This window comes from Glycine max, chromosome 11 (genome assembly GCF_000004515.6).
Source record: "Glycine max cultivar Williams 82 chromosome 11, Glycine_max_v4.0, whole genome shotgun sequence".
NCBI classification, from domain to species: domain Eukaryota; kingdom Viridiplantae; phylum Streptophyta; class Magnoliopsida; order Fabales; family Fabaceae; genus Glycine; species Glycine max.
Genome location: NC_038247.2, coordinates 4,832,257 through 4,848,479, shown reverse-complemented (window position 1 = coordinate 4,848,479; position 16,223 = coordinate 4,832,257). Strand labels below are relative to the sequence as shown.

General features: G+C 32.1%; 2 protein-coding genes across 2 annotated transcripts; one reads left to right on the top strand and one right to left on the bottom strand.

Moving 5' to 3' along the window:
* Nucleotides 1-4,003: 4,003 nt before the first annotated feature.
* On the bottom strand, nucleotides 4,004-5,558 carry BES1-6 (protein BRI1-EMS-SUPPRESSOR 1). Its single transcript, XM_003537497.5, has 2 exons — nucleotides 5,076-5,558; nucleotides 4,004-4,991 (listed from the first exon to the last, which is right to left on the bottom strand). Exons 1-2 carry the CDS (start codon nucleotides 5,298-5,300, stop codon nucleotides 4,284-4,286), a joined length of 933 nt encoding a protein of 310 aa, XP_003537545.1. The 5' UTR covers nucleotides 5,301-5,558; the 3' UTR covers nucleotides 4,004-4,283.
* A 6,840-nt stretch (nucleotides 5,559-12,398) lies between these two features.
* On the top strand, nucleotides 12,399-13,003 carry LOC100783139 (cysteine proteinase inhibitor 1). The gene has a single exon (XM_014763872.3). The coding sequence runs from the start codon at nucleotides 12,651-12,653 to the stop codon at nucleotides 12,993-12,995; it is 345 nt and encodes a 114-aa protein (XP_014619358.1). The 5' UTR covers nucleotides 12,399-12,650; the 3' UTR covers nucleotides 12,996-13,003.
* The last annotated feature ends 3,220 nt before the right edge of the window (nucleotides 13,004-16,223 follow it).

The window sequence follows — 16,223 nt, the reverse complement described above, 5'->3', positions numbered from 1 at the left end:
TAAAATATAAATATTATATTATATAATTTTTTTAATTGGTTTTAAAATTACTTATTTATTAAATTAAATTTTATAATTTTTATTTTATTTTTTAAAGAAAAATATATAGATAAAGAAAGATAAAAAATTGGAAAAAATTAGAGTACAATTTTTTAGTTACTTAGTATGTACTTTTGTAGTTAAATTTATGTGTTGTTGATATTTTTTTGTTATGTCAGTTAATTAAAAAATAAGAAAATTAGTTAGTAGTATTAAAATAAACTAAAAAACATAATAAAAAATAATTGATACATCTATCTTATACAATAGACATAAAATTTCAAAGAATAGTAACTGCTATATTGAAAATATCTTTAAAAATATTTATTTAGCAGTTATTTTTTGCTTAAGTGATAAAAATTGATATTTTTATTATTTATGATTTGCAGATATGAAAAGAAAAGATTAAAATATCCAAAAGATACTGATAAATGCTAAATATGAGCTATTTTTTATAATAAAAATGTATTGAAAATATCTTTAAAGATATTTAATTAGCAATTATTTTTTTTCTGCCACCCGAATCAATATGACAAGAATATGAATAAGATCAGCGGGGGTCCTGATCGATCCAAGGAGAAAGAGGACAACAAATGGTCTCCCGTTTCAACTCGCATTCCTACTTGTGTGTTATATGGACGAAGAAGAAAATGAAAAGGAAAAGTAGAAAAAATGTGGAATTGCCGACAAGGCCATGATAGAAACAATTGTCCTAACATATCTCCATGTTAAGTTTTTCCTTAGCCAAATGTAATTGTTTAAATATTTTATTGATAATGGAATATAATGTTCTTCTATAAATAAGTTGTTAAACAAAAAGTCTTCTCATTTTTAATTAAATCTAATGACATAAACAAATTAATTATATTTAGTAATATAATTATATTAAAAATAATTATATTAGAAAATTAAGATTTTAAATAAAAATATTCACCTAAAAAATATGTTAAGTAAATTAAATAATAAAACAAAAATAATTATATTTAATTATATCATTTTCTTTAAAAAATTAAAAAAAACAAAATTATAAAATTTAATTTAATAAATAAGTAATTTTAAAACCAATTAAAAAAATTATATAATATAATATTTATATTTTAAATTAAAAAAAAAACAAAAAAAGAAAGAAAGTCCCAAGTAGTATATATTAAAAATTAAATTATAAAGTAGTGTAGATCGAGAAAAAATAGAAGAAAAAAGATATATTTACGGGAAAAAAAAATCGAGTATATTCACAAACCTTCATCAGACTCTTCCTTTGTACCTTCACATTTGTTTCAACAGTTGTAGCTGCTTCATTGTACTTCTCCATTTGAAACCTCTTCCACACTTCTTGTACATGCTTTCTCTAATGTAAGACAATACCACAACTAGCGTAAACAAATTGCATGCTTGGGAAATATGTGAGAATTCCCAAATGCATTTATCAAATTCTGATTGCATACTTCCCTTGAATGTATCAATTTCTAATCAATATTGAACACTTTGAGAACCCTTGTTGAAGAAGAATAATAGAACATATCTATCCTCTTAGTCCAGATCAAGTGCCTTATTTTTAGGCATACAAAGCTTTTCTGAATATCTACACTTTATTTAACCAGTCGTTACAGCTTGTCATGTGATATAAGTAACCAGTGTCAAGTCACCAAGATTCTGAATTGTTGGTATCAGAATTGGTAGTCATTCATCTACAAAATTTCCCTACTTCTGACAATTATAACACTAAATCTTCCTCTTGTCAAATATTTTCTTTCCCATTTTACTTCAAGTTGTTCCTTCCCTTCTACTTGAGCATTCACCTTTTTCATAGTCTACATAAGGTTGATCTAGAGCCAAAAATGAGCCACTAGCAGTCTAGCACAACCACCACTGTCATGTTTCCCATTTCTCTTTCCTTTCCTCCTTTTTTCCTTTATCAGCACCCTTTTGATTTGCCACTTGTACTTGCAGACCCTAATCAACATATTTTTCAATGCTTCTTCTCTCATTCAACCTATGTTCGTGCGCCTCTAATTATCATTGAAGATCTCCGATCTTCAATGTTTTTCTAGTTCTTTGGCTTCTCAATTGCAACCAATATATGTCAATGTGCGTATCACCTTTTCAATGATCATTATATTCGAAATCTTTTCACCACATCCTTTCACTAGGTTGGTGAGATTCAACAGCCTTGTAAAGTACTCAGTAATCTTCTCAAGATTTTCCTTTTGTAACAGCTCAAATTGCCTTTTGTAATTTTTGAAGTCTCACCTTCTTGAGCTTGTCTCCATCGTGATAATACTTCTCTACTGTCTCCCATGCCTCTTTTGTGATTGTAACTAAGACAATCTTCTCAAATTTGGTCGAGTCTACACATTGATGTATCAAGAACATGGCTTTGCAATATTTTTGTTGGCTGCCTTATGTGCTACTTTTTTTGGCATACGTGGAGCTTTCAATCAACTCGCTGATAACCATTCTTCACTATAACAATCATATTTTGAAAGCCAAAATAGAATATTTTGTACACTCCATCTCTACTAATTTTTGTCATCAAGAACATGAAGGTTTTCAAGTAAATCGCCATTCGAAGCAACCATGCAATCACCAAGATTCAGGTCTAAAATCGAAGCTCTGAATAGTATTTTGTTGGGAAAGAAAGCTCATCGACTCGCACTTTGCGTATATGAAAAGAGAAGAGGAGAATTATAGAATGATAATTTCTATTCAACAACAAAAACAAACTAACTATTATTTTTAGTGCCATAAGTCCCACACTGTTGACCTCCAACTAACTATTATTTACAACTCAGCAAGTAACAAAATAGAAAGTAATCACCTTTAACTACTCTCGTTTATTTGAATTACATCACAACATTTAAATGCGTTAATTTTGTTTTTAGAAGTGACAAGTTCAGATAAAAAAAGCATTTTAGCGATTGATAAAAAAACCAAATTGTTACAAATTTATAAATTTTGTTATAAAAGCACATAGCATATTATTAATGGTTTTTAACGAATTCTTAATATTTTTCGCTTTTTCTTCTGAATAGAAGAGTTATTGCAAGAAATTAGTCATATAGACAAAGAAAACACAATTTGCCCTCAAACAGAACAAGTCTTTCTCATAATTTAACACAAACGCTGTGGAATATAAATTCAACATTAAAAACAGACTGTGAATCATGCCATGAGAAATACCCCCCTAAAACCAATGCAAATTGGGGTGCACCTTATACACTGTAGCCTGTAGAAGATGCCACGGGTACCCTCCCCAATTTTTGCTACATCTGTTTTTTTTTTTTTTTTCCTTAGCATATGAAATTCTCCGAATGTAGTCCTTACCGAGAAGGGAGGGTAATAAACAAGAACAAAATAGATTCATCGAAAAAGATCTTTCTTCTTATCTTCCTTCAGAAAAAGATAATTTGTATAAAATAGAGGATAAATATATCTGTTGATCTTAAAACCCACTTTTATTTTACCGTTTGGCAAAGTCACAATGTTGAAATAGGTCAACAATAGCATATCAGAGTTGCTTCCAAAGTATCTCAGCAGTAGGGGATCATAAAACTTACAAGCTAGTCTCATGGATTTCCCACAAAAACGAAACATAGTAGAGCTAAGTAACTCATTCTATATTAACAAGTACATACTTAGCATAAATTGTTGAAACAAAAATGCCTCAGCATAGATGAAGAATACAGAAAATAAATAAAACTGTAGTATACATGTGTGTGTATATGCACCCATAGGCCATGGTCGCTTAGGGAGAATTGGAGATCAAGTGAAAGCAAGCTCAAAAAAATGCACTAATCATCATATAACCATAAATGAATTATCAAAATCAACTAATCTCAGTATCTCACCTCTTTAAGTTGTCACTTGATATGATTGATATATAGTGACCTTCCCAATCATAGCTGATAGCACATCAATTTCAAACAATCTAAGTTGAAGGCTCAGCAATATACTCGATCATGAATAATTAAGAATATGACCTCGTTTCCCCTGGTCTTAGTAAGTCAAGATTGAAGTCTCAAAAACACTTGCACAAAGATTGCTTCAAATGCAACCTTTCCAACAATTAACAAGGCATTACAATGAAGTCAAATTCCAAGTAATGTAATGTAACACCTAACCACTGCTATATGAAAAGGAAACTGTACACATAAAAGGGAAAAATATAGAGAAATTAAGCATAACAACCAATTGCCCTGAGGGTAGTAGTAGAGTAGCAGATCCAAGCAAGGGATTGCAACAAATCAAGCCTTTCCAACTCCTAGAGTAAGCTCCAAATCATCCATTCCAACCTCGTGTATTCTCTCACCCTCCCAGGGTTTGACTCTGCCATTCTCGAAGTCAAAATCGGAGCCTCCTCTGACTCGCTCCGCAACAGAACCCCACAGCATGCCTTCCTGGGCAGCGATCTGCTGCATGGCGGGTTTCATGAGGTTAAAGGTGGGAGAAGGAGGAGCGGCCGCCATCGTCGTCTGAACCTGAAAACTAACCCAGCGCCCAGAGGCGGAGTCAACGGTGGAGGCGTCGGACTCATCGCACTCCGGGATGGTGGAGGTGGCGAGGTGGTGGCGGCGAGAGGGGCTGGAAGGGGCGGAGGTGGCAAAAAGAGGGTGGCGGAGGGAGGCGTTATGGAGGGAGTCGAAATCAGCCTTGCGCTTAGAGCTACGAGGAGAGGAGAGAGGTGGGGTGACGGGGGCGCTGTTGGATATCCTGAGAGGAGGGAGGTTGGCGGGGATGGAAGTTATGTTGCGGATGAATGGGATGAGAAAGGAAGAAGGGTGGTTTCCGTCAATGCGCGTGGGGCTTGGGAACGAGGAAGAGGTTGGGCTAGCGTGGTAGGATGGTACAGGACTCGGGTATGACGAGGATTGTGGACTTGGCTGAATCGAAGAACACGCGCTTATGTTTGCCACTGTTCCTCCAATCTCACTCGCGCTGGGTCTCTTGCATCCCTGTACATCAATAATTATTCAGATCAGGACACCAAAAACAAACACTGAAAGTAGTAGATCTGAGAAATTGAGGGGAAGCTGAACCTTTCGATAAGTGGTGCCATCCTCTTCCACGATCCAACCAGCTTCGGCGCATAGAGCTTTCAGGACCTCGTTGTTGTCACAGTGCTTCGGAAGCTTGTAGTTCCCCTGAGCTCGAAGACCGGTGTAGATCTTAGCGGCGATCGCTCTTCGTCTCCTCTCTCTCCTCTTGTTGTTTTCTCTCTCCTTCCATGTTGGCAACCTCCCCGTCGATCCGCCGCCGGTCATCGTTCCGGCGAAACGAAGCTTGTTTGTTCCGACACCTCTTCTAGCGTCGGATGCAGAAGAAGTGAAAGATATTTGTTTTCGTTTGTGTGAGGATTGAAGTTTCTTTCTTTCTTTCTTGTGCTGAGATGAGATGAAGAAGCGGAAACAGAAATGTTGCTTCCTTTTTAGATTCTTCTCTTCTCTCTCCCTCCCTTTTCACACTGCCGTAGTTTTCACTTCATTAATTTTCTTTATTAAGAAAAATAAGATATTGGACTGGAGATGGAGAGATGGGTGGACCAAGTGGATAATATAATAAAGACTTTTGCTATTTTTTTCTAGTCTCTAATTATTAATCCAAAAATATTAGTAAAAAAAGTAGATAGTATTATAAATAAATCTATATCATATCAAACACATATTTTAGAACGAAGATAGAATAATTTTATTTAACTGTGTTTTGGATTACTTTAGTTGTGTTTAAATATAAAATAATAATGAGAAATGTTTCAAAAGAATCGCAAACAATAAAAAGTAAAAACCAACCGGACACTGGGACACAAATTATTAAAATTACATTTTGAGATGTAGCAGAAAAACTCGTGTTTTATATACATATCAAGAGCATCTCATAGTTGATATCCAAAAACAAACGTTTGTTTAGGTATATAAATATCACTTAAATGAACTTTATTTCTAATAATATTTTTTATACACGTGATTAAAAATCTAATTCTAATCAACATGCTAAAGAATTCAATCCTCTACTAATTATGTCCTGTTTTTGTTGGATAAAGGATTGAAAAAAAGTTAAAAATATTTGCAATAAATGTTTTATGTTTTACTATTGAACATTGTGTTTGTTTCCTTGATCAATGAGTGTGTGTGTATTCATAACATATTTTTTATTTATGAAAATATTAATATGAAATTGCATGTAGACGTATAGATAATTTTTATGGCATAAAAAATGACACTAAGTTCGAATTTATAAATATTTTAGTTTGTAATTTTGCGTGGATAGTAGTAGGATTAGTCAATCAATAATTAATTAATTTTATTTAAAATGATGCGGGAACAATTAGTTGGAACGCGTGGAGCCCATACCATTCATTAGCGAAAAAATATATATATAAAAAAAAAAAAAGAGTGGTACTAGTATTCTAGTACTACTTTGTGTATGATAAGCAAGTAGTCAAATCGTAAATGCAACCAAAATAAAGAAATAAAATTAATCAGAGACCATTTCAAAGAGCTAGCTTGCGATATTTTTGCTCACATTCAATTCATCTAATAATTTTGTAGTAATTCATGTGACTTGCGTGTGTTCCAAAAAATCAACCTTGTTGAAATAGGAAAATATACCATCGGTGACCTAACGCACCTTCCCTTCATGGAAGGCACATGACCTGTTGATTAACAATTAGCATCCTTTACAGTGTAGCGCTGTAGCTCAATCACGGATACCACAGTCCATTTCTGCGTCGAGGACTTAGCCACATGACTCATACCAAATACGAGGGCCCCCCCCTCCCCCCTCCCTACACCTAATATTGGTGCCCCTATACCCTAGCTAGCTAGCTCTGGTACGAAAAGAAAATAAGAGAATATGTTCCAGACATTAGTGTCAGTTAAAAATATATATACTGCTGGAAGGAACCGAAATTTACACAGTAAAATACTGACAGAGATTTCTTATGATTTGCGAGTCTGGGTATCATGTAAACATTTTTATTTTTTTTGTTGAGTTAGTTTGGCAATAAAAACTTGCTTGGTAGTACAAGTAGAGTAATAACACGACGGGTCAAAGTAAGTTGCTGCCCACATGCAAATTAAATTCGTTGTGTGATGAAATGGAGATAGTAGATAAAGTTGCACGGCAAAACCACCCCAAAATGGTTCCCAGAGATTATATATATAAAAGCATCTCCATCATTGCCAATTAGTTTCAATTAATATTGGAAAGCCCAGAAGTGCACGATCGCAAGACATTTTTATAAATGATATTTATATTTATGATCATCGACCATACGGAATAAGTATAAATTTGAATTCATAATAAATATAAAAATGTTCACACGTGAAATGAAGCACGTAAATACCTCCCCATAATTGCACACCAGTTCATACTATAGGGATAGCATTGACATGGTCCTACACCCGTGCCAAAGGTTCATGCATCCTGTTGGATGGATATAATTCTCTCCAACCGTATACTGTGAGTGATTAATAATGAAACGCAATCTTGATGAACAAATAACTCAAAATAATAGTAAAATAGTTGTCGTTAAAAGAATATCAATAACAATTATTTAAACAAAACTCATTTAAGATAGAATTGTCAAATCCATTTTTACTTAACCCTGGTTATTTTGTAGTGAAAAGAAGTAAAATAAACCATAAAATATGATGAGATCTATGCTTTTAAATTTAAAACTTTGATTTCAATTACATCTCATTTCATTCCATTAGAGTCAAGAAAGGAAGGGTTGGGCATTGAATTATGCAAAGTTAAAATGTTAATAATAGGAATAGTAGGTATAGGCACACATGAACTAAGTAGAATAGAATGCGATGATTGGGAACATGCCCCGTTCTCCGGTAATTGGGTATTGGTCTGACGTGACGTTTAGTTGGAAGGGGCACAGATAAGGACAAACAATGAAATGAGAGGTGCGTGGGGCCCATCCAGTCGGCTCCACACGTGCGACACAAAAACCCATAATAAAGAGAGGAACAGCGTGGGTGGGACTGAAATGGTTGGAGGGGACCACCTTTGACGTGTCGAGTGGAGTGCACACCAGAATACGGTCCTTCTCTCTCTCGGAATCCCACGGCTCGGCGCGCCAATCTATTCTTTTCATGCTACACTACACATTAGATTAGATTTCTCACTCACTTTCACTCAACTCAAGTTTTTAGGACTTGTTCAAACTTCAAAGCTTCCTTCCCTCTTAGTAAAATTCTTCTCTTTTAAATATCACCACATAATAATTTAAAAGAATTAATTTATATTAATGAGATGTATTTATTTGTTTTTTTAATCTTTCATATAATAATTTTATAATTAAAATACTTGACTTTTAATAGTTATAAGATAGATTATTTTTTGGAATTCTTTTTAAAAAAACATGTAAATGAAAACAAAACAGCCGTACCAAATTATTTAAGTTTCAAAAATAATTATCTGTAAAATATTTTAACTGGTGAAAAGTTTTTATCAATAAAAATATTAAATGAAATGTTATTGGTGAAATATCGTAGTGTATCAGTCACCAACAAAATTGACAATCAACAATGTTAAACTAGAGAGTTTGAATTTTAGAATTAAAACTACAATTTTCTATATAACAAAAAATGTAATAAATGATTGAGATTACCGTTTGATATTTGTTATTGAAATTATTGAAAAAATTTCAAGCTCTACATCAACTACAAATAATGTGTATATGGGTAGTTTAGAAGAAATATGAATAATCTATATTACAAAATTATTTTCTCATTTAGTTAATTTTCATTTTATTAAAAGATACTATTTTAATTAATCGAACAAAAAAATATGAATGAAGGATACGATTAAAGCTACTTGTTATAAATAGTACTACTACTTCCAAGTTCCAACTATTCTTCAACTTCTCCCATTATAATTATTTATTTTCGGAATCTTGACTAAAAGTTAAATTTGTAATTCAAGAAACACGTAATATCCATGAAAGTGTTAATGATAATAAGAGAGATAAATAAAGATTGAAAAATGTTAATACATGTTTTAAGACATGGGATAAAGAATTAAAAATGAGTATCTTTTTAATAGAAAATATTATATTTAATATTATCAGTATAACTTCCCGTGTTTTTAATAAATATATTATTTAATATTTTAACTAATATTTTTAAAACAATAGTTACAAAACTCTTGAAAAATTATTAATAAAGTACCAAACTAAATAAATAAGAAGGCTACGGTTCAGGAATAAAAGTAAGACAGCGATAAAATAAGGAAAGGGAGCAAGACTTTGCACACGTGCACTAGGAAGGGACCGATGGGAACCACTGGCACGTGCCATCTCATCTGTTGAATTATATGCTAGATCCTTGTCTCACTTTATTTATTATTTAAAGTAATACATACAGTACATTTTAAGAAAACAATAAACTAATTAACTATATTAATTCTCAAAATAAAAAATATTTATTTAACCGGCATATTATGATTGCGTTATACAATTATAATTATATAATTACTAGTATATTTATTTTCTGAGGATATATTAAAAAAAGAAATTGATACTCTAAAAGAACACTCTTTGAAAAGTAAATAAAACTACAACTTTTCTTAATTACTACCAATAAAAGATAATTGTTCACTTCGTACTCGACTTTTTTTTTTTTTTTGTAGAGCTTACTCTAATTATTTGTGTTGAATTTTGAATACCACAAATTCTAAAATATTCCATCATAATAAATATAAAATCACGTCAGCTACACCTTTTTTCTGTTTTGTTTTCAAGACGACAACGAGGTCTACAATAGCGGAGGAAAGCACGTGGGGCTGGGGGTCCATACAGATGGATTTTGATTGAGTCGTGAGCTCCATAAATTAGAGATCACAAATTTATTTTATTTTTTGTACTTCATTGGAAATAATACTTAATTTGTTACCTAAAAAAAATACTTCATTTGTATATTTTTTATGATATAATTATTATACTTAATGAATTTATGATTTATCTATCTTATTCTTATGTCATATGCGTATAAAGATGATAAAATGGATCGATTTAACAACTCATACAAAATTAAGTTTAGTTGAACTCATTTTAAGTGTGAAGTGAAAATTTTAACTCTTGCATAATTGTTTAAAAATAAATGCAAGTAAAAGAAAAATATATCATAAAAGAGTAATTATGAGTTGGCTTATCAAATAAATAAAAAAGAGAAAATAACATAAGTCATCCAAACATAATAATAAAAATAATAAGTAATAACCATTAATCAGCCTATTAAAAAAACTTATAAAAAATCTAAATGATTAAAGCATCACATACATCCACCAAGATCTTAAAAAATAAAAAATGTAAACTTTAAATATTTGAAACATCAAATACATCCATCAATTATTATAATTTTTCAAACTTATCTGAATGATATTATTTAAAAATCGACTATACTCGTTTTAGCTTTGTGATGGAAATAATATATAATTTTAATCCAAAAATTTCACTTGAAGCATTTTTCTTTGATAAAGCCAACTGTTCCGTTAGTTGACAAGGACATCTGTCTCTACGTCATTCCATATTAATGTATTTTGATGGTGATTTATAATGTAACTTCAGTAATTCTAATAAGACATTTTTATTTATTAATTCTTTAATGAATGTGTTTAAGGTATTAATTAACGGGATTCTTCAACAGAATCTTAAGAGTAAATTATACTCGTATTTTTTGTATTTTTTTAAATTATATTTGATATTTTTTTCTTTTTTAATTACTCTTATCCCTTTTTGTTAACCTTGTTAATTAATGTTAATTGAAATATGTAAGTAGATTAAATTATTCTAATAAATTTGTTATACTCGTATTTCTCGTAATTTTTCTCAAAATGCAACTAATACCATCTCTTTTTTTACAATACTTTTATCACATCCTGTGAATATCGTTAATTAAAATATGTGAGCAGACAAAATTCTCCTAACATCTTTCTTAAATACTCAATAACAAATTAACAATTGACCTTCTGAATGGAACTTTCTTAAAGAATAATAGTTTTTCCTTTAATATTTAACTCTTACTTCATTGTTACTAACACTTGAAGAAGATGTAACTCTTAATTGAGACATCATATTAAACACCCAACCAACAAAAATGAATATTTTAAAAAAAAAGAGTTAAAAACACTAAAATATGAAAAAAAAAATGACCATATTCAGTCAATAGGCATTGCTCAGAATGTGTTTAACAAAAACGCGACAACCAAACAACCCAACATCCATATAAAAAATTGAACTAAAAAAAGAAGAAGAAAAAGAAAGGGTGTGAATACATACGTACAGTGGCGGAGCCAGAAAAATTATAAAGTCTGGGCAAAAATTTAAAGATAGCAAATTCACCGTTACTGTTGTTAGTCTAATATGTAGCATTGTTACTGAGTTCATCACCTCTAATGCTGCTACTGCCACCCTTCTTGTCCCACTTCTTTATCACATAGCAGGAACTATGCATGTGCACCCTCTTATTCTTATAATCCCTGGAGGAATAGCAACCGAGTTTGCTTTCTGGCTTCCAACTTCAACACCATCAAATGTAGTTGGCTTTGCCACTGGACACATAGAAATTAAAGACATGTTCAAAGTTGGCGTACCACTCAAAGTTGTTGGGATTGTTGTGCTGTCTCTTCTCATGCCATCACTGGGTGAATTGCCTACAATCTCTGTTCTAGTAAACAAATGCTTTGAGAAAATCATTTGGTTGAAAGGAATTCTATCGTTTTAAGTTTTGCTGTTGCAGGAACTATTGTTTTTGGAACAAACAATGATACTCACAATAAGGGACATCATTGACGAAGGAAAACTCTTGGTTGCTAGGAAATTGATTTTTTCTCCAATTAATTTTTGTATTTTAGCACGAATGCGCTGATTTCTGTCCTAAATCTATTTATGCATTATCTTAATTCTTAATTAATATTTATTTAAAAGAAGATTATGGCCCTCTTAAAAAAAAGAATTGTAGTGATCCCGGCCCTTTATTTAAATTTCGTGTGTTTCGTGTCGTGTTTTTTACTTAATAATTTTTAGGTGGGTTTGGTAGTTATCCTATACATGTACGAGTTATAAAGAGTAAACTTAGAAGTAGAAAATAGGTGTATTTGGTAAAACTATGCAGGTATAAATATTTTTTTAATAATTGAATTTATGATTTTCTCATTGTGCTGTATATTTATGAAATAATAGCTTATATAGGTAATTGAAGATGTGACTAAAAATTTACTAAATAAATTTTAGTATATTGGATTTTGAATTGATTATAAACTTATGTTTTAAAGTTAATTGTTATTAAATTTGTAACAAATTCACCCACTCACCTTAATATTTGTAGGATTTAATTAGAGATTGACGTGCAGCTATGTTTTTTATATTATAAATTGTTACCAGCTTTGATTCCTTAACACACTATTTAACGTTTTAAAAAAGCGGGGACAGGAACGCGTGTTTCAGCCGCAATATCTAGGAAGCAGAAGGGCAAACATGCGCTAGCCCAAACGAGAATATTCAGGACAAGCCCGTTAACCGCGTTTTTCCAATGCTATAAATAGCAGCAACAACCAGCCCCATCCCTTGCGACACAAATTTAGGATCCAGCGTTTGATTCAAAATGAGACACCACTGTCTCCTTCTCCTCTCCCTCGTCTTGGTCTCCTACGCTGCCCGGCGGTCGGAATCTGCGCTGGGCGGCTGGAGCCCCATCAAGGACGTGAACGACAGCCACGTGGCGGAGATCGCGAACTACGCGGTGAGCGAGTACGACAAGCGTTATGGGGCAAAGCTGACGCTGGTCAAGGTATCAAAGGGCGAGACTCAGGTCGTGGCCGGCACCAACTACCGCCTGGTCCTCAAGGTCAAGAATGGATCCACCACGGCCAGTTACCAAGCCACCGTGCTGGAGAAGCCTTGGCTCCATTTCAGGAATCTCACTTCCTTCAAACCCCTTCGTTCTTAGATCCATACTTTCTCTCTCTCTCTTTCTCTGTTATCAACTACACATTCTCATGTGTGTCTTGTCCTGCTTTTCTCAAAAAAATTGGGGACCCCGAAGAAGTGGTGTTTTCTGATATGAATTTGGGCCAGAGCCTGGGCAATTGCCCAGGGTAGCCGGGCCTTGAAACCGCCTATGCATACGTACCAACAAGGTGGGTTCACGTCTAACAAAAAGTTGAGTTCACATCCAATTAAAGAAAAAAGAAAAAGAACGAAGAGTGTTAAAATATTTTCAAGTTGAAAATCGTGTCATGTCTTTTATGGAGTTAAGATGAAGAAGATAACGGTATTTTAGACATAAATTTTTATTAAAAATCATGTAACCAACATGTACTTACTTTCTGTTAAATTATTAAACGGTCTTTGTGTATAGGAGAGAAGGGATCAGTGTGTAATGTGAGTTAAACAATGAAAGAATTTTTTGTAAGGTGCAAAAAGGAGGCGTGTTAGGTGTAATTTTGAAAAAAAAAAAACACATGGGATACAAGTGTGAGGAAAAAAATGAAGATATTTTTGACATAAATTTTCATTAAAAATCATGTGACTAACATATATCTATTGTTTGTTAAATCATTAAACAATGTTTAAATGAGGGGGAATCTGTGTGTAATATGAGCTAAATAGTTAAGAAATTTTTTTAAGAATACAAAAAGGAGAATTATCAGGTGTAATGTGAAAAAAAAACACTGAAAGTAGAAATGTGAGTATAATTTACTCAAATGTTAAAAATATTGTAGATTTTTAGACAGTTTTTTTAATTTAACATTTAAGTTTTATTTTAGTAACTCATCTTGTAAAGATTGATATTTAAGGTCGTTGCTGATTATCGATATAAAATTCTAATTCGCATTAAAAAAATTACGCTGAAAAATGTTAAAGAAACTAAATTTAAGTTCTTTTTTTATGGAATGTAGTTACTAAAACTAAAAAGTCCCCTAAATTGAGGAAAAAGTTCTCTCATACAGTACTTTAGGCTTGACTCCTTAGGCCTTAACAGCAGTCTAGCCTATTTTTTGGGGCTTGTTATGCCTATACTTAAAAAACTGAAAGAAATCATCGGATTTTTGGACCCATTTGTTTATGCTCTTGCTATTTACACCCCTTTTTGCTGAGTACACCCCATACCTCCCAACTACCCACTATATTCTTTTCCAGAATTAAATATACATATTTCTGAGATATATCTCCATAACTATAATCTATAGCTCCAGAGATATACTTCTAGAATACATATGTTTTTTTTAATAAAATATCACTTAGGAATTAAGATGGTTAACCAGAAATACAAAAAAAAATCATTAACAAGATAAATAGTTATTTTATATCTATGTTTGTTAGTGTTACTTTTATCCTATCATTGGAGTTCTTTAAATCATATTTAAAATCTTATTTTCATTATATCTTTATTACTCTTTAAACCCTACTTTTAAATCATCTCCACCATATATTCATTATATGATATTGTGTTTTCATCAATGTTATATAATATTTTGCATTTTAATTCATGTGACACTAACTTCATTTATTATACACCTTAATTATATTTGACGATGATTTTTTTTTTCTTTTAAGTGCATTCAATCATTTTCTAATCCAAATCTACGTCAACCATTCCAGCCTCGACAACTCTTAAACACTTTAGTTGAGGTATGATTTATTATTACCGAAAATATCTTTTTAGAACATCACATAACATTCCAGAAGTGTATCTCTAGAACTGTGCAGAAACAACGTTGATTATAACTTGAGCAGACCAATATAGAAGCTAGGCCACAAATATCACCCCCTCAGCCCCTGCAAGTTAAAATTACAATTACAATTCCTACAGATTTCCCATTAAATGATCACACCACCATAACAATAATTATGCCATGACCGAAAACAGCTTACAGTAAGATAACTATAGAAACTGTTAAGTATCCATCACCAAAATTCAATTATATTATTTTGGATAAACCAAAGGGATTATATTAATTGGTAACAGAGGTACCAAAAGTTACAACTTTGGATCAGACAAAAATTTGCAAGTAATAACATCCACCTTACAAAATAATTTAGAGATACATGATTGAACTCTTTATCCCACCACCAGTTATAGAAGAAAATCAAGAAATTGATAATAATGTATCCCACGTGCTAAAATGCCTTAACATATATGACCACTCCTAGTATATTATTACACGAATGATTCTAGAGCCAACGCACAACTTTTTTTTTTTCAATAAGCCAAATATATTTATAAAAAAAGCATCTGCACACAAGGAGTGATACAAAGCAAGAGTCTGATACACAACAAAAAGATAATGAATAGCTGCAACATACAGATTAAGCCACGCAGGGCCAGAAAAGAAAAGCGGCTGACCAAATATAAAACCAAAACACCTTGCATATTTGTATTTAGCCAATACACTACCAGTAGCACTACACATATGGAACACCGAAGTCATCTAATGGGTAAAAATTCATTAAGCATAGGTAAAGCCATATATTTTTTCTATGCTATGTTAGACACCACAAAAGAAGAAATTATAAAACTTCAGAGTGGAAAATTATGTTTTCTCGCATACCTGTCCCTACAAATGCGAGTGAGAGGAACCAAGGAACGCCGTCAACGGAACTATGGAACCACCGGAAAGAATAGCTGCGAAATAAGAGAGGAGATAACGACCCTAGACGAGGCCGGAAGAAGAGAAAAATGGGGGGTCTAACTAAGGGGTGTAGACAATAGAGGGGTTTAAAGAAGAAGAGAAAAGAGGGGTTCAAGAAAAAAAGGAGTATAATGGGTAATCAACAGGTAGAAAGCGGTATGGGGGTGTATATAGCAAGTGACTTTTTTTTATTGTCTTTTTTATTGTAAGGGTAAGAAGAATACTTCAAAAAGGTTTAGTTTGCTGAGAGTTTTTTTAATACCACTTGATGACCTCTTTATCACGGGTTGGTCCAAGCGCTATCACGACAAGAACAATAAAAAGAAAAATATTAATAAAAAATTAAATATTTGATAACAAATTAAAAATAAAAAGTTTTGAAGAAAAATGATATATTCTGTAATTTAATTACAACTTTTAATAAAAAATATTATTAATTCTTTAATTAATATCCTTAAAACATTCCTCAAAACGTGTCTAATAATAAAACTAAAATTAAAACCTCCGGAGCATACGCTAACGTAGGTAAAACGTCCCACGTT

What these genes read in the sequence shown, in the direction of transcription:
- LOC100783139 (XM_014763872.3), top strand. Translation starts at nt 12,651, where the DNA reads ATGAGACACCACTGTCTCCTTCTCCTCTCCCTCGTCTTGGTCTCCTAC.
- BES1-6 (XM_003537497.5), bottom strand. Translation starts at nt 5,300, where the DNA reads ATGACCGGCGGCGGATCGACGGGGAGGTTGCCAACATGGAAGGAGAGA. An exon ending in ATGGCACCACTTATCGAAAG is followed by an intron (nt 4,992 to 5,075) that starts GTTCAGCTTCCC and finishes ATTGATGTACAG; the next exon opens with GGATGCAAGAGACCCAGCGC.